General features: G+C 44.4%; 1 protein-coding gene across 1 annotated transcript; it reads right to left on the reverse strand.

Annotated features, from left to right (window-relative positions):
* Window positions 1–1,595: 1,595 nt before the first annotated feature.
* LOC118399640 (src-like-adapter) lies at window positions 1,596–16,878 on the reverse strand. The gene is made up of 8 exons (XM_052472699.1): window positions 16,363–16,878; window positions 12,046–12,143; window positions 11,677–11,773; window positions 6,000–6,086; window positions 5,717–5,820; window positions 5,244–5,378; window positions 3,176–3,308; window positions 1,596–2,936 (listed from the first exon to the last, which is right to left on the reverse strand). Exons 2-8 carry the CDS (start codon window positions 12,116–12,118, stop codon window positions 2,723–2,725), a joined length of 843 nt encoding a protein of 280 aa, XP_052328659.1. The 5' UTR covers window positions 12,119–12,143; window positions 16,363–16,878; the 3' UTR covers window positions 1,596–2,722.
* Between the last annotated feature and the right edge of the window lie 1,366 nt (window positions 16,879–18,244).

The following is an 18,244-nucleotide window of genomic DNA, read 5'->3' on the forward strand; positions in this document are numbered from 1 at the left end:
ACCCCACTTGACTGAGGAGCAGATCGGGACTGAAGGACAGCTCGGGACTGAGGCAGCTCGGGACTGAGGGGAAGCTCGGGAGTGAGAGAAAGTTCGGAATTGAGAGAAAGCTCAGGAGTGAGAGGAATCTCAGGAGTGAGAGGAATCTCAGGAGTGAGAGGAAGCTCAGGAGTGAGAGGAAGCTCAGGCAGGTAGATAGATCTACCAGATCCTGGCTGGCTGGTGGTCTCAGCAGATCCTGGCTGACTGGCAGATCCTGGCTGACTGGCGGATCTGGCGGATCCTGGCTGACTGGCGGATCCTGGCCGACTGGCAGTTCTGGCAGATCTGGAAGAGTCTGGTTGACTGGCAGATCTGGAAGAGTCTGGCGGACTGGCAGATCTGGAAGAGTCTGGCTGACTGGCGGATCCTGGCTGCTCCATGCTGACTGGCGGCTCTGGCTGCTCCATGTAGGCTGACAGCTCTGGCGGCTTCGTGCAGACTGGCAGCTCCTTGCAGACTGGCAGCTCCTTACAGGCTGACAGCTCCTTGCAGACTGGCAGCTCCTTGCAGACTGGCAGCTCCTTGCAGACTGACAGCTCCGTGCAGACTGGCAGCTCCTTGCAGACTGGCAGCTCTGGCTGCTCCATGCAGACTGACAGCTCTGGCTGCTCCATGCAGACTGACAGCTCTGGCTGCTCCATGCAGGCTGACAGCTCTGGCTGCTCCATGCAGACTGGCAGCTCCTTGCAGACTGACAGCTCCTTACAGACTGGCATCTCCTTGCAGACTGGCAGCTCCTTGCAGACTGGCAGGTCCTTGCAGACTGGCAGCTCCTTGCAGACTGACAGCTCTGGCTGCTCCATGCAGACTGACAGCTCTGGCTGCTCCATGTAGACTGGCAGCTCTGGCTGCTCTATGCAGGCTGACAGCTCTGACTGCTCCATGCCGGCTGACAGCTCTGGCTGCGCTGAACAGACAGGAGACTCCAGCAGCGCTGTAGAGGAAGAAGGCTCTGGCTGCGCTGAACAGGCAGGAGACTCCGGCAGCGCTGGAGAGGCGAGGCGCACTGTAGGCCTGATGCGTGGTGCTGGCACCAGTGGAACTGAACCGAGGACACGTCATCTTTGTGATGTTTTATCATCTGCATGCAGTTCTAGCTCTTTGGACGTAACTCTCCATAGCCCTTCCAGGAACTATTTGAAACAGTATGTACTCACTAGTCTCTCGTGAGTCGTGACAGAAGAGCTGGCCAGATCACACACAATATTTGGTTCTGGTTTGCCGAGATTATACAATACCTTACTTTTATTTATCTGAACATGTACTCAACAGAAATCACTTTGCAAGGGGCCAGGCTAAAGCTTCTGAAGCTGGTAAACCATTGACATTTACACACATCCACAACAACAACAATTGCTCCCCGGGTGTCGATTAAGTCAGCCCCCCACACCTTTCTGATTCAGAGGGCTTGGGTTAAATGTGGAAGACACATTTCAGTTGAATGCATTCAGTTGTGCAGCTGTCTAGGTATTCCCCTTTCTTTCCATGTTTCTTTCCCCAGTGTAACGGTTTTCTAGGTGTGGTGAAGGAGAGTCGGACCAAAACGCAGCATGTAGATTGCGATCCATGTTTAATGAACAAAAACGTAACACGAATCTAAAATACAAACACTACAAAACAAAGAACGTAACGAAAACCGAAACAGCCTATACTAGTGAAAACTAACACAGACAGGAACAAGGACACTAAGGACAATCACCCACAAACCAACCAAAGAATATGGCTGCCTAAATATGATTCCCAATCAGAGACAACGATAAACACCTGCCTCTGATTGAGAACCACTCCAGACAGCCATAGACTTTGCTAGATACCCCACTAGCTACAATCCCAATACATACCAAAACCCCAAGACAAAACACACCACAATACAAAAACCCCATGCCACACCCTGGCCTGACCCAAACATGAAGATAAACACAAAATACTTCGACCAGGGCGTGACACCCAGAATATTACACATTCACACAAACACCCACAACACAGCATTCAACTATTTTATCGACTGTCATGATGCGAACATGTGTTGTATTTTTGCAGGACACTCGGTCAGTGCTCTGGACTCTGGACGGACTTCAACTTCAATGTTGATTTATCCCACTGAGCTTCCAATTCCTTATCAGTTCAATCCCAAAGGCTCAGATAAGGAGCAGTGTGTGTATTGGAGGAAAATATAGTATCTCGTAACAGAGGTTAACATTTAAATAGGGACTCTGGCCACCGCGCAAGATTTGGTTCTGGGTGTCGAGATCAGAAGAGAAAATGTTAGTTTATCTAGTTCCATGGTTCAAAGTGCTAATTTCTGTGTCAAAGTCTGGATCCTTGAGCCGTTGCTCCTCTTAGTCTCATAGTCTTTTTCTGTGGGCTTCATTTCTGTTATTGAGATAGGACAGTGAAGATGCGACAACAAAGATAGCAAGTCAGAAAGGCAGTGGGTTGGTTTCGAACCCATGCCGAATCTGGTAGCCTAGGCCAGTTCTTCTCAAACCTGTCCTCGGGGACCCCTAGACGTTTCACAATTTTGTTATAGCCCTTACTAGCTGACGTGATTCACCTAGTCAAGTACATGTTGATTAGTTGACAAGTTGAATCAAGTGTGCTAGCTCTGTAATAGATCAAATACATGGATGTCTGGGGGTCCCCAAAGAGAGGTTTGAGAACCACTGGCCTATGCAGGCCACTACGTATCATAGTCCTCCTCCAGGTCCATATGGCTGAGACTGTGGGAGGTGACGTAGACAGATTTATTCTTCTTGTGGTTCATTTGCTGCTGTCTAGGGCCCTGAGCCCCGGCAAGAGAGAGGTAAGAGGCAATGCTGTTCCTGACTCCATAGCTCACCATGGTGTCCCTGTTCTGCTGCCCCTGGGGACCCCCTGCACTGATCAGATCTTTCCTTTTGATTGAGAGAGAGAGATAGCGAAAGAGAGAGAGAGAGAGAGTGAGAGGTGATTAAAATGTGTTTGAGCCAATCATCATCAGGATGCAGAGTCACATCTGTCAAGTGTTCCCGCAAGCCAAGTTTTCCATTGGCCAAGTCAAAAGCAGGACTACAATTTCATTGGATCATTGGAGAGATCTGAGAGCAACAACGATGATAGACTCTAAACTACTGAACTATGAGTCCGTCCGTACCTGTCTACTTTCTTCCAGTCAAAGTTATTGCGGCGCATCACTACAGGGGGTGGCTGAGTGGTGGTGTCGAGGAGGTTGGCGGTCCCACACAAACACGGGCCAGTGAGAACACAGCAAAGCCCATCTGCAGAGTCTAGGAGATCAGAGATGGACTGTGTTAGACACAGACATATAGACAGTCCCCCATGTTAGACACAGACATATAGACATCCCCCGTGTTAGACACAGACATATAGACATCCCCCGTGTTAGACACAGACATATAGACATGCCCCGTGTTAGACACAGACAGATAGACATCCCCTGTGTTAGACACAGACATATAGACATGCCCCGTGTTAGACACAGACATATAGACAGTCCTCTGTGTTAGCCACAGACATATAGACATCCCCCGTGTTAGACACAGACAGATAGACATCCCCGTGTAAGACACAGACATATAGACATCCCCCGTGTTAGACACAGACATATAGACATCCCCCGTGTTAGACACAGACATATAGACATCCACCGTGTTAGACACAGACATATAGACATCCCCCGTGTTAGACACAGACATATAGACATCCCCCGTGTTAGACACAGACATATAGACAGTCCTCTGTGTTAGACATATAGACAGTCCTCTGTGTTAGCCACAGACATATAGACATCCCCCGTGTTAGACACAGACAGATAGACATCCCCCGTGTAAGACACAGACATATAGACATCCCCCGTGTTAGACACAGACAGATAGACATCCCCCGTGTAAGACACAGACAGATAGACATCCCCCGTGTAAGACACAGACATATAGACATCCCCCGTGTTAGACACAGACATATAGACATCCCCCGTGTTAGACACAGACATATAGACATCCCCCGTGTTAGACACAGACATATAGACATCCCCGTGTTAGACACAGACATATAGACATCCCCCGTGTTAGACACAGACATATAGACATCCCCCATGTTAGACACAGACAGATAGACATCCCCCGTGTTAGACACAGACATATAGACATCCCCCGTGTTAGACACAGACATATAGACATCCCCTGTGTAAGACACAGACATATAGACATCCACCGTGTTAGACACAGACATATAGACATCCCCGTGTTAGACACAGACATATAGACATCCCCTGTGTTAGACACAGACATATTGACATCCCCCGTGTTAGACACAGACATATAGACATCCCCATGTTAGACATATAGACAGTCCTCTGTGTTAGCCACAGACATATAGACATCCCTCGTGTTAGACACAGACATATAGACATCCCCCATGTTAGACATATAGACAGTCCTCTGTGTTAGCCACAGACATATAGACATCCCCCGTGTTAGACACAGACAGATAGACATCCCCTGTGTAAGACACAGACATATAGACATCCCCCGTGTTAGACACAGACATATAGACATCCACCGTGTTAGACACAGACATATAGACATCCCCCGTGTTAGACACAGACATATAGACATCCCCTGTGTTAGACACAGACATATAGACATCCCCCGTGTTAGACACAGACAGATACACATCCCCGTGTTAGACACAGACAGATAGACATCCCCTGTGTAAGACACAGACATATAGACATCCCCCGTGTTAGACACAGACATATAGACATCCCCCGTGTTAGACACAGACATATAGACATCCCCCGTGTTAGACACAGACAAATAGACATCCCCCGTGTTAGACACAGACAGATAGACATCCCCCGTGTTAGACACAGACAGATACACATTCCCATACGGTATGTACTGAAAAACAAGCATATGTGCTCACAAACGCTTGTGCGATGAACATAACCACACGCAAACGCACACAATCACAAACATCTGCCTTCGAAAACATTCATGTTACAGTCAATATGAAAGACCTAGCCTCAGTAAAAATATGTCCACAAGATCGTCAGCAACAAACCCATCCCTTCCTTTCTTGTTCTTAATGTGTACTCTTGGCCAAAGCACAACAGAACGTAGCAAGCATCTGATAAGAAGAAATATATTTTAAAATGCTTGAGGTTATTTTCAGTGTGTCTGTCTCTGTTTTAGACTCACCACAGTAGTGGTTGACCATCTCTTCCAGGCACTGGAAGGTCAGACGAGGAGAGATATAGTACCAGCCGTTGTTCTCCAAGCGATAGATTTTATAGTGCTTGATGGATCTGTGCTTTACAGACATGGAGTAGACACCTGCATGTACAATATACAGATGTAATATCTTATTTTGAGCTAGTTTGCTACAGCAGGAAATAATACTGCAGCAACAGGAAATGGGAATTATTACGTAGGGGTTGGTTGTGCGTTGTTCGTAAGGGAAAATCAAGTCTAAAATGTCAAAGTGGAAATGACAAACTTCAGAAGCCTTTTTAAGTCTCAAACATACTACAATGTTTGAACATTCTCCTGCAACAGTGTGATCCAATGAAGATCCTACATCTGTAGGCCTAAATAGATCCTCATAGATACCCATCTACTATCATCCTACTGACCTCCTAACTTGGTAGGGCTTTAAAAAGTCATGGACTCACCTCTCTGCTGTGTGCTCTCTCTGATCATGAAGGATCCCACTCTGTTTACAGGGAGGCGAAGTAATTCCTCCGCCTTCTGCCTCGCCACTCCCTCAAACAACCATCTTAGAACATACATTTACATACTATATGTTATACAGTAGGCATATTATATTATGATGTGATAGTCTTTCTGGTTAGACCTAATTTATTATTTAATTCTATTGACACTTAAGAAACATTTTAGTCTCTATATGAATATTTGTAGACTGAATGTTAAGCAGTGGGAGACAACCATGCTTACCCATGGTAGACTTTGGCAACATAGTTATTAGGGATGTAGTTCTCCCTTCCTGATTGGCCAGACCGGACTCTCCACCAGTTACCTTCCCTAAAGAAAGCACACAAATTAAAAGGGGAACTGTGACTGAAAAAAAATCTGAAATTGTAGTTCCCTATATTGTATTAAAGCTGCAGGACAATAATGCTATGCATCTGATTTCCCCCAATGTGTTCATTCTCTATTGTGCATGTTATTGCTTGCACAGTTTTGTATTGTAATGTTGCATAGCTTTGTATTGTATTTTGGTTTGCACTGTGGCTTGCGGGAGATTTTGTGTGTCGTCCTGTGTCATCTCGATATCTACAGTATGTCTATAACACAGGAGGCTGCTAAGGGGAGAATGGCTCATATTAATGTCCGGAACGGAGCAAATGGAATGGCATCAAACACCTGAAAACCATGTATGTGATACCAGTCCACCTATTCTATTCCAGTTATTACCACTAGACCATTCTACCCAATTAAGGTGCCACCAAGCTCCTGTGGTCTGTAACTGTGCATCTATCAATTTCTACTCTAGGAAGCGGTTAGTACATACAGTACTTCTTTAAAAGTGCTTTCCTCACCATCTTAAATAAGCAGGCCCCTTTCAAAAAACGTAGAACTAAGAAAAGATATAGACCTTGATCCACTCCAGACTTGACTGCCCTTGACCAGCCCAAAAACACCCTGTGGAGTACTGCACTAGCATCGAATAGTCCCCGTGAAATGCAACTTTTCATGGAAGTCAGGAACCAATACACACAGTCAGTTAGGAAAGAAAAAAGGCTAGCTTTTTCAAACAGAAATTTGTATCCTACAACACTAATTCCAAAAGTTTTTGGGACACTGTAAAGTCCATGGAGAGTAAGAGCACCTCCTCCCAGCTGCCCACTGTACTGAGGCTAGGAAACACTGTCACCACTGATAAATCCACGATAATCGAGAATTTCAATAAGCATTTCTCTACGGCTGGCCATGCTTTCCACCTGGCTAACCCAACCCTGGCCAACAGCTCTGTACCCCCCCTGCTTATCCTTCACCCAAATCCAGAAAGCTGATGTTCTGAAAGAGCTGCAAAATCTGGATCCCTACAAATCAGCCGGGCTTGAATCTGGACCCTCTCTTCCTAAAATGATCCGCTGCCATTTTTGCAACCCCTATTACAAACCTGTTCAACCTCTCTTTCATATCATCTGAGATTCCTAAAGATTGGAAAGTGGCCACGGTCATCCCCCTCTTCAAAGGGAAAACAATCTAGACGCAAACTGTTACAGACCTATTTCCATCCTTCCCTGCCGTTCTAAAGTCTTTGAAAGCCAGGTGAACAAACAGATCACCGACCATTTTGAATCCCATTGTACCTTCTCCCCCTTATGCAATCTGGTTTCCGATGGGTGCACCTCAGCCACGCTCAAGGTTCTAAACGATATCATAACCGCCATCAATAAGACAGTACTGTGCAGCCGTCTTCATCAACCTGGCCAAGGATTTAGACTCTGTCAATCACCATATTCTTATCGGCAGACTCAACAGCCTTGGTTTCTCTAATGACTGCCTTGCCTGGTTCACTAACTACTTCTCAGATAGAGTTCAGTGTGTCAAACCGGAGGTCCTGTTGTCCAGACCTCTGGCAGTCTCTATGGGGGTGCCACAGGGTTCAATTCTCGGGCCGACTCTTTTCTCTGTATCAATGATGTCGCACTTGCTGCTGGTGATTCTCTGAAAAATGCTTATTGAAATTCTCAATTATATTGGATTTATCGGTGGTGACAGTGTTTCCTATCCTCAGTGCAGTGGGCAGCTGGAAGGAGGACTTCTTATTATGCATGGACTTTACAGTGTACCAGAACTTTTTTGAGTTTGTGTTCCAGGAAGAAAATTTCTGCTTGAAAAGGCTAGCCTTGGCTTTTCTAACTCTCTGTGTATATTGGTTTCTAGCTTCCCTGAAAAGTTTCATATCACGGGGGCTGTTCGATGCTAATGCAGAACGCCATAGGATGTTTTTGTGTTGGTTAAGGGCAGTCACGTCTGGAGAGAACCAAGGGCTATATCTGTTCCTGGTTATAAATTTCTTGAATGGGGCATGGTTATTTAAGATGGTGAGGAATGCATTTTAAAAAAATAATCAGGCATCCTCTACTGACGGGATGAGATCAATATCCTTCCAGGATACCTCGGCCAGGTCGATTAGAAACTGAAACTGAAACTATCTGCCGCCATTGTCGCAACCCCTATTACCAGCCTGTTCAACCTCTCTTTCATATCGTCTGAGATCCCCAAGGATTGGAAAGCTGCCGCAGTCATCCCCCTCTTCAAAGGAGGAGACACCCTGGACCCAAACTGCTATAGACCTATATCCATCCTGCCCTGCCTATCTAAGGTCTTCGAAAGCCAAGTCAACAAACAGGTCACTGACCATCTCGAATCCCACCGTACCTTCTCCGCTGTGCAATCTGGTTTCCGAGCCGGTCACGGGTGCACCTCAGCCACACTCAAGGTACTAAATGATATCATAACCGCCATCGATAAAAGACAGTACTGTGCAGCCGTCTTCATAGGCTTTCGACTCTGTCAATCACCAAATTCTTATCGGCAGACTCAACAGCCTCGGTTTTTCGGATGACTGCCTTGCCTGGTTCACCAATTACTTTGCAGACAGAGTTCAGTGTGTCAAATCAGAGGGCATGCTGTCCGGTCCTCTGGCAGTCTCTATGGGGTGCCACAGGGTTTAATTCTCGGGCCGACTCTTTTCTCTGTATATATCAATGATGTTGCTCTTGCTGCGGGCGATTCCCTGATCCACCTCTACGCAGACGACACCATTCTATATACTTTCGGCCCGTCATTGGACACTGTGCTATCAAACCTCCAAACGAGCTTCAATGCCATACAGCACTCCTTCCGTGGCCTCCAACTGCTCTTAAACGCGAGTAAAACCAAATGCATGCTTTTCAACCGATCGCTGCCTGGCATGCCCGACTAGCATCACCACCCTGGATGGTTCCAACCTTGAATATGTGGACATCTATAAGTACCTAGGTGTCTGGAGACTGCAAACTCTCCTTCCAGACTCACATCAAACATCTCCAATCAAAAATTCCAGAGTCGGCTTTCTATTCCGCAACAAAGCCTCCTTCACTCACGCTGCCAAGCTTACCCTAGTAAAACTGGCCTCGGCGATGTCATCTACAAAATGGCTTCCAACACTCTACTCAGCAAACTGGATGCAGTCTATCACAGTGCCATCCGTTTTGTCACTAAAGCACCTTATACCACCCACCACTGCGACTTGTATGCTCTAGTCGGCTGGCCCTCACTACATATTGTCGCCAGACCCACTGGCTCCAGGTCATTTACAAGTCCATGCTAGGTAAAGCTCCGCCTTATCTCAGTTCACTGGTCACGATGGCACGCGCTCCAGCAGGTGTATCTCACTGATCATCCCTAAAGCCAACACCTCATTTGGCCGCCTTTCGTTCCAGTACTCTGCTGCCTGTGACTGGAACGATTGCAAAAAAATCGCTGAAGTTGAGACTTTTATCTCCCTCACCAACTTCAAACATCAGCTATCCGAGCAGCTAACCGATCGCTGCAGCTGTACATAGTCTATAGGTAAATAGCTCACCCTTTTTCACCTACCTCATTCCCATACTGTTTTTATACTGTTTTTATTTATTTACTTTTCTGCTCTTTTGCACACCAATATCTCTACCTGTACATGCCCATCTGATCATTTATCACTCCAGTGTTAATCTGCAAAATTGTATTATTGCCTACCTCCTCATGCCTTTTGCACACATTGTATATAGACTGCCCATTTTTTTTTCTACTGTGTTATTGACTTGCTAATTGTTTACTCCATGTGTAACTCTGTGTTGTCTGTTCACACTGCTATGCTTTATCTTGGCCAGGTCGCAGTTGCAAATGAGAACTTGTTCTCAACTAGCCTACCTGGTTAAATAAAGGTGAAATAAAATTTAAAAAAAAAAAAAAAAAAAAAAAAGGCCTGCTTGCTGAAGTGTTTCAGGGAACGTTTGACAGTGATGAGTGAGACCCATTACGCATGCAGGCAATGAGGCAGTGATCGCTGAGATCTTGGTTGAAAACAGCAGAGGTGTATTTAGAGGGCAAGTAGGTTAGGATGAGATCTATGAGGGTGCCCGTGTTTACGGCTTTGGGGTGGTACCTGGTAGGTTCATTGATAATTTGTGTGAGATTGAGGATATCAAGTAGGATGGCTGGGGTGTTAAGCATGTTCCAGTTTAGGTCGCCTCGCAGCACAAGCTCTGAAGATAGATGGGGGGCAATCAGTTCACATATGGTGTCCAGAGTACAGCTGGGGGCAGAGAGTGGTCTATAGCAGGCGGCAACGGTGAGAGACTTGTTTTTAGAGAGGTGGATTTTTATACTGTTTACTTCTGGTCCTTCTTTAGACACTGTTAACAAACCTCCAAATGAGCTTCAACGCCATACAACAGTCCTTCCGTGGCCTCCAACTGCTCTTAAATGCTAGTAAACCAAAGTGCATGCTCTTCAACTGATTGCTGCCCACACCCGCCCGCCCGACTAGCATCACTATTCTGGACGGTTCTGAATTTGTGGACAACTATAAATACCTAGTTGTCTGGCTAGACTGTAAACTCTCCTTCCAGACTCACATTAAGCATCTCAAATCCAAAGTTTAAAATAGAATCAGCTTATTTCGCAACAAAGCCTCCTTCACTCATGCTGCCAAACATACCCTTGTAAAACTGACTATCCTACCGATCCTTGACTTCGGTGATGTCATTTACAAAATAGCCCCCAACACTTTACTCAGCAAATTGGATGCAGTCTATCACAGTGCCATCCATATTGTCACCAAAGCCCCATATACTACCCACCACCGAGACCTGTATGCTCTCATTGGCTGGTCCTCTCTACATATTCGTCGCCAAACCCATTGGCTCCAGGTCATCTATAAGTCTTTGCTAGGTATAGCTCCGCCTTATCTCAGCTCACTGGTCACCGTAGCAACACCCACCCATAGCAAGCGCTCCAGCAGGTATATTTCACTGGTCATCACCAAAGCCCCTTTGGCCGCCTTTCCTTCCAGTTCTCTGCTGCCAATGACTGAAACGAATTGCAAAAATCACTGAAGTTGGAGACTTATATCTCCCTCACTAACTTAAAGCGTCAGCTGTCAGAGCAGTTTACCGATCGCTGCAGCTATACACAGCCCATCTGTCAATAGCCCATCCAACCAACTACCTACCTCATCCCCATATTTGTTTTTGTTTTTCTGCTGTTTTGCTTTGCACACCGGTACTTCTACTTGCACATCCTCATCTGCACATGTATCACTCCAATGTAAATGCTAAATTGCTAAATTTAGCTAAGTGCTAAATTGTAATTACTTCAACTATTGGCCTATTTATGGCCTATTTATTGCCTTACCTCCTTACTTAATTTGCACACACTGTATACAGATTTTTCTATTGTGTTATTGACTGTACGTATGTTTATCCCATGTGTAACTCTGTGTTGTTGTTTTTGCTGCATTGCTTTGCTTTATCTTGGCCAGGTCGCAGTTGTAAATGAGAACTTGTGCATGTGCAGACCACGTGTTTATACAGTAATTGCTCTCACAGACAGACAAAGCATTGACTGTACTTACTGAGACAAGACCCTCAGCTTCTCTCCCATCCTGAAGATCGGCTCACTGATGTCTGGAAAAGGATAGTCATGGAGAACGACAAGTGTATCGTCTTCTCCTGCTCAGCAACCACCAATGTTACACAGTTAGATAGACATCAACATTAGCACAGGTGACATTTAGTGATACATTTCCTGACATGAGGGAAATAGTTGTCTTTTACTTCTAATTGACTTCCAAGTGAACGATATCAAACATTTATACACTTTGGTGAAGGTATGTCGACTGACATCCAAGTACTGTAGTGTAATCATCATATCTGTTAAAACCTCATCACATTACATTTACAAACTACAGTATGATATAGCAAATAATGACTTTAAATCTTACCCTTTAGTGCGCTGTCATGGCAGTTTGTATTTGTTTCGTTGCTATTTTCCCCACCCCTCATCACATTCCCCATAGTGGCACTCCAATGGGGTCAAGCTCTGAGGACACACAGACAGATGACATACAGTAGCTATTCATCAAGTCATATCGACTCGCATACTTCCTACTACTGCTGGCCAGCGAAGCGATTGTGTGTGTGTGTGTGTGTGTGTGTGTGTGTGTGTGTGTGTGTGTGTGTGTGTGTGTGTGTGTGTGTGTGTGTGTGTGTGTGTGTCTGTGTGTGTGTGTGTGTGTGTGTGTGTGTGTGTGTGTGTGTGTGTGTGTGTGTGTGTGTGTGTGTGTGTGTGCGTTTTGTAACTTCCTACTAACGGCCACAGTGCTATCTCGACCAGGACACACACAGTAAATGGAGAAGTTGAGGACAGGCTCTCTATCAAGCACAACTTTCCACCCTACCCTTACTTTCCTCTTTCTAACTTATGTCACAAAATGTGTTGACTAATTTGAAGGTCCACCTGAGTGGCTATACTGTGTAGCTAACATGTTTTTAACTTCACCCATAACCCAATGTGTTCGTGAAATGTGATTAAATTCTTAGCTTCACGTTATGGAGTGGCTTCCGTAGTAAACTGGAGTAGCAGGGATGGACATTAAGGGCTGCCTTATTGCTTGAGCAGTCACACAAGTTGAGCCTGCTCTGAGGTTGCCCCATTGGGAAGGTTTTTCTTTTTACTGATAACATCCAAAATGCTAAGAATTCTAGTAGTCGGTCCCCCCTCCTTCTGAACACCCCAAAAGAAATATACGCCCTATTAAATAATAGGCCCTATTGTAAAACTATAGTAATCAATAGCCCCTGTGTTGAGAAGAGAACATAGGAAACAGAGACACCGTGGAAACAATCGGAAGATAATATACTACATTAACAAAAGTATGTGTACACCTGCTAGTTGAACATGTAATTCGAAAATCACGGGCATTAAGATACTATAACAGCCTCCACTCTTCTGGGAAGGCTTTGCACAAGATGTTGGAACATTGCTGCGGGGACTTGCTTCCATTCAGCCACAAGAGCATTACTGAGGTTGGGTACTGATGTTGGGCGATTAGGCCTGGCTCGCAGTCTGTGTTACAATTCATCCTAAAGGTGTTGGATGGGGTTGAGGTCAGGGCTTTGTGCAGGCTCGTCAAGTTCTTCCACACCGATCTCGACAAACCATTTCTGTATGGACCTCGCTTTGGGCACGGGGGCATTGTCATGCTGAAACAGGAATGCTGAAACTGTTTCCACAAAGTTGGAAGCACAGAATTGTCTAGAATGTCATTGTATGGTGTAGCGTTAAGCTTTCCCTTCACTGGAATTAAGGGGCCTAGCCCGAACCCTGAAAAACAGCCCCAGACCATTATTCCTCCTCCACCAAATGTACAGTTGTCACTATGGATTTGGGCAGGTAGCGTTCTCCTGGTATCTGCCAAACCCAGATTGGTCCGTCAGAATGCCAGATTGTGAAATGAATTTCATCACTCCAGAGAACGTGTTTCCACTGCTCCAGAGTCCAATGGTGGCGAGCTTTACACCACTCCAGCCGACCTTTGGCATTGTGCATGGTGATCTTAGGCTTGTGTGCGGCTGCTCAGTTTTGGAAACCCATTTCAGGAAGCTCCCGACCAGCATTTATTGTGCTGACGTTGCTTCCAGAGGCAGTTTGGAACTTGTGGTGAGTGTTGCAACCGAGGAAAGACTATTTTTTACACGCTACGCATTTGTCTGCCCCGAAAGGTGGCATTCTATGACGGTGCCACAATGAAAGTCACTGAGCTCTTTAGTAGTGTTTGGAGATTGAATGGCTGTGTGCTCAATTTTATACACCTGTCAGCAACAGGTGTGGCTGAAATAGCCAAAGGGGTGTCCACATACTTTTGTATATATAATGTATCTTGGTTAACTTGGATGATATGATAGAAAGTTATTCTCATGCTGTGCATCAATGCTATTTATAAAAAGTATATTTGGCCATATGTGTCCAGCAGTTATTGTCAGAAAGAATTTCTGTCTAAATTACCACCCAATTGTCATACTTGAGTAATAGAAAATGACTACTACTTGAGTAAAAGTCTAAAACTATTTGGTTTTAAAAATAAACTACCGTTCAAAAGTTTGGGGCCACTTAGAAATGTCCTTGTTTTTGAAAGAAAAGCACATTTTTCTTCCATTAAAATAACATAAAATTGATCAGAAATACAGTGTAGACATTGTTAAGAAGAGTTTCAGAAGAAAGTTCTTTGTTTCTGGCCATTTTGAGCCTGCGCGAGCGTTGCAAAATAAATTTAGAAATCTATATGATTAAATTATTGCACCCACGATGCTCGCGCACGCCAATGAGCATCTGTGTTGCCAAGGGCTAAAATAGAAGTCAGTTCTATTTGTAACGCAGATCGCAGTCCTGCCTCTCACATATCCTCATTGGTTTATAGAAGCAGGTACCCATGTGCCATCTCCTCATTGGTTATACCCACGTGGGTGACTGAACGACGAACGAGGTCGGTGGCGGTAATACACCTAATTTATGAAAGCTGCCAATCGCAATATAAAGTCCAGAGAAGAAAAAGCCTGGAAGGAGGAGAGGTGACTAGAAACGATTTGGTTGACCGTTTTATGTGTGGATTCATTGTCGGAGTAGAGGACCTTGTGCACTTCAGGTAAAATAACAACTCAATGTCTATATCCCAGGACAGATTAGCTAGCAACAGCAAGCTAACTAAATAGGACAAATTAGCTAGCAAGTGCAAGCTAGCTAAATTGCCATAAATGTTTAATGCTTTTCGACCTATCCCCAAATTAATGTAATTGGTTCAGAGTTTGTTTTGATATTTTAACCTGCGTGTCGTGATCGCGTTTGGTGTGGGGGGACAAAATGAATGTATGCACGATGGTGCACACACACAGCCGGTTTGGGTTCTGTGTTAAGAAGGACAGTTTTATTGCTTCTTTAATCAGAACAACAGTTTTCAGCTGTGCTAACATAATTGCAAAAGGGTTTTCTAATGATCAAATAGCCTTTTAAAATGCTAAACTCGGATTATCTAACATGACATGCCATTGCAACACACGAGTGATGGTTGCTGATAATGGACCTCTGTACACCTATGTAGATATTCCATAAAAAATCTGCCATTTCCAGGTACAATAGTTGCAAGTTCATATCTCCAAGCTGACAAGGTACAAATCTGGCAGTTAACCCACTGTTCCTAGGCCGTCATTGAAAATACGAATTTGTTTACAGCATTAACAATGTCTACACTGTATTTCTGATCAATTTGATGTTATTTTAATGGACAAGTCGTCAGGCTTTCTTTCAAAAACAAGGACATGTCTAAGTGACCCCAAACTTGTGAATGGTAGTGTAAGTATCAAAAGTAATTCCTTATATTCCTTATTAAGCAAACTAGATGGGACCATTTTCTTGTTTTTTTTTAAATGTACGGATAGCCAAGGGCAAGCTCCATCACTCAGACATAATTTACAAATTAAGCATTTGTCAAGTGAGTCCGCCAGATCAGAGGCAGTAGGGATGACCAGGGATGTTCTCTTGATATGTGTGTTAATTTTAATGTTTCCTGTCCTGCTAAGCATTCAAAATGTAACAAGTACTTTTGGGTATCAGGGAAAATGTATGTACAGTGGGGCAAAAAAGTATTTAGTCAGCCACCAATTGTGCAAGTTCTCCCACTTAAGAAGATTTATATTGATAACAAGTTCAAACATGTGCCATTAATACTAGTGGAGGACAGAGGAGCCTTTTAAAGAAGAAGTTACAGGTCTGTGTGAGCCAGAAATCTTGCTTGTTTGTAGGTGACCAAATACTTATTTTCCACCATAATTTGCAAATAAATTCATTAAAAATCCTACAATGTGATTTTCTGGATTTTTTTTTTCTCATTTTGTCTGTCATAGTTGAAGTATACCTATGATGAAAATTACAGGCCTCTCTCATCTTTTTAAGTGGGAGAACTTGCACAATTGGTGGCTGACTAAATACATTCTTGCCCCACTGTATGTACAATTGTCTTCAGCAATGTAGTGGAGTAAAAGTAGTCAAAAATATAAATACTCAAGTAAAGTACAGATACCCCAAAAGACTACTTAAGTAGTACTTTCAGGTATTTTTACTTACGTACTTTACAGGACTGTAAATTACCTTTTAAAATGTGTGTTGTTACTACTACAGCATATATTTTAAGATAGATATGTAGGCTTAGTACACTTTTACCATACATATACTGCAATAAATGCGTGCCATAGCCTGAATAACTCACCTAGCTTCTTCTGAGTCCTGTGGAGTCGTCAGGCTTGGAGGGCCAGTAGCAGGGGGCTCCTGAGTCCTGTGGAGTCGTCAGGCTTGGAGGACCAGTAGCAGGGGGCTCCTGAGTCCTGTGGAGTCGTCAGGCTTGGAGGACCAGTAGCAGGGGGATCCTGAGTCCTGTGGAGTCGTCAGGCTTGGAGGACCAGTAGCAGGGGGCTCCTGAGTCCTGTGGAGTCGTCAGGCTTGGAGGACCAGTAGCAGGGGGCTCCCGAGTCCTGTGGAGTCGTCAGACTTGGAGGTCCAGTAGCAGGGGCTCCTGAGTCCTGTGGAGTCGTCAGGCTTGGAGGGCCAGTAGCAGGGGGCTCCTGAGTCCTGTGGAGTCGTCAGGCTTGGAGGACCAGTAGCAGGGGATCCTTGTTGAACATGGTCTTTGGCTCTGTGAGATAAGCCAGAGGGAGCATGTCAGCTACACTGATATACTGTTACTATTCATGGACAGAGTTTCACAGTTCACACCCTCAGCTGATGCACTGTCACAGTGTGGCAAGAGCACTTCCTCTGGCCACACACACACACACACACACACACACACACACACACACACACACACACACACACACACACACACACACACACACACACACACACACACACACACACACACACACACACATGACACGACACAAGTCACTGGTTGGGCTCACACACATTGACCGTGTTCCTAAGCATAAAATATGTGATGCATTGTGGGTAAATTGTGAAACAGAGCAAAAGACCTATGAGAATGTTTGAGTTCACAGACAAGAACTAAGAGAACGTACTAAATAAAAGTAGATGGTGGTTTTACATGTTGCATTTAAACATTTTTTCAGTATATGTTGTGTTGAACCCTGTCATCCTTTGTAATCAGTATTATCACTCTCTCTCTCTCATATTCTACATAAGGCTTCTGTGCTGGCTAGTGTGCCCCACGTGTGGTCGAGCTGCAGACTCATATAAGAATCTATTGAGCCAAGTTATTTTTCTCAATAGCACTGTGGTTAATGGTTAGCTGCACCAAGCTTTTTTCAAAATAGCAATGTGGTTAAATGGCTAGCTGCTACAAGCTATTTTTCCAAATAGCACTGTGGTTAAATGGCTAGCTGCTACAAGCTATTTTCCAAATAGCACTGTGGTTAAATGGCTAGCTGCTGCAAGATATTTTTCAAAATAGCACTATAGTTCTCCAGTCCACAATAAAGAGTTTTCTACCTCTTTCTACCTCTGATGGTTTAAATAACAGTCTGTGGATCTGCCCTTCCCTCCTAGACTGTCTTCTTACCAGTCCAACAGGCCTGTTGTAGATTCAACTGTGGGATGGAGAGAGTTTATTAGACAGTGTGTCACAGATTAATGGTACCCACAAATAAGAGGTCTGCTCTTTGGATGTGTAACATGTAACATGTGTTTGTGTGTGAAGTAGTCACGTGCACATTTCTCTGTGTAGATCAAAAAAGTTTGAAAATGATCAATGAGATATTCTCACTGCTCTGGAGAAAGTTTTTTTTTTTTACCCCAGTAACCGTTTCTGATTAAATATGGTGCCTTGTTTTTGCCAAAAATAGTGTCAATGTGAAACTCATGTGAAGTTTTAGCTTTTACCAGAGGTATATAGATGCTATCTACATGAAGTAGGCCTAAATAATACGTATCTATAGTTCACACACACAACACTTGGATCTGTCCATTTGAAACATCAGGTCTTGCTCTGTTGACACCTTCCTGACTTTTTATTGGAGGACAGATGGTCAGTACATTTCTATTGAGCCTTTTGTCTATAGTTATGTCAAAGATGGCGCATAGTCTCTGAAAGTACACTGAGCTTCATTTGACTTTATAACTTGTCATTATCTAAG

Source organism: Oncorhynchus keta, chromosome 20, assembly GCF_023373465.1.
Source record: "Oncorhynchus keta strain PuntledgeMale-10-30-2019 chromosome 20, Oket_V2, whole genome shotgun sequence".
NCBI classification, from domain to species: domain Eukaryota; kingdom Metazoa; phylum Chordata; class Actinopteri; order Salmoniformes; family Salmonidae; genus Oncorhynchus; species Oncorhynchus keta.

Bases quoted from the DNA above. Each gene is read 5' to 3' on its own strand.
- LOC118399640 (XM_052472699.1), bottom strand. From the start codon at position 12,118: ATGGGGAATGTGATGAGGGGTGGGGAAAATAGCAACGAAACAAATACA. The intron at 11,774-12,045 runs GTAAGATTTAAA...GTTGCTGAGCAG, and splicing joins CCATGACAGCGCACTAAAGG to GAGAAGACGATACACTTGTC. The intron at 5,379-5,716 runs GTGAGTCCATGA...TTGTACATGCAG, and splicing joins AGAGAGCACACAGCAGAGAG to GTGTCTACTCCATGTCTGTA.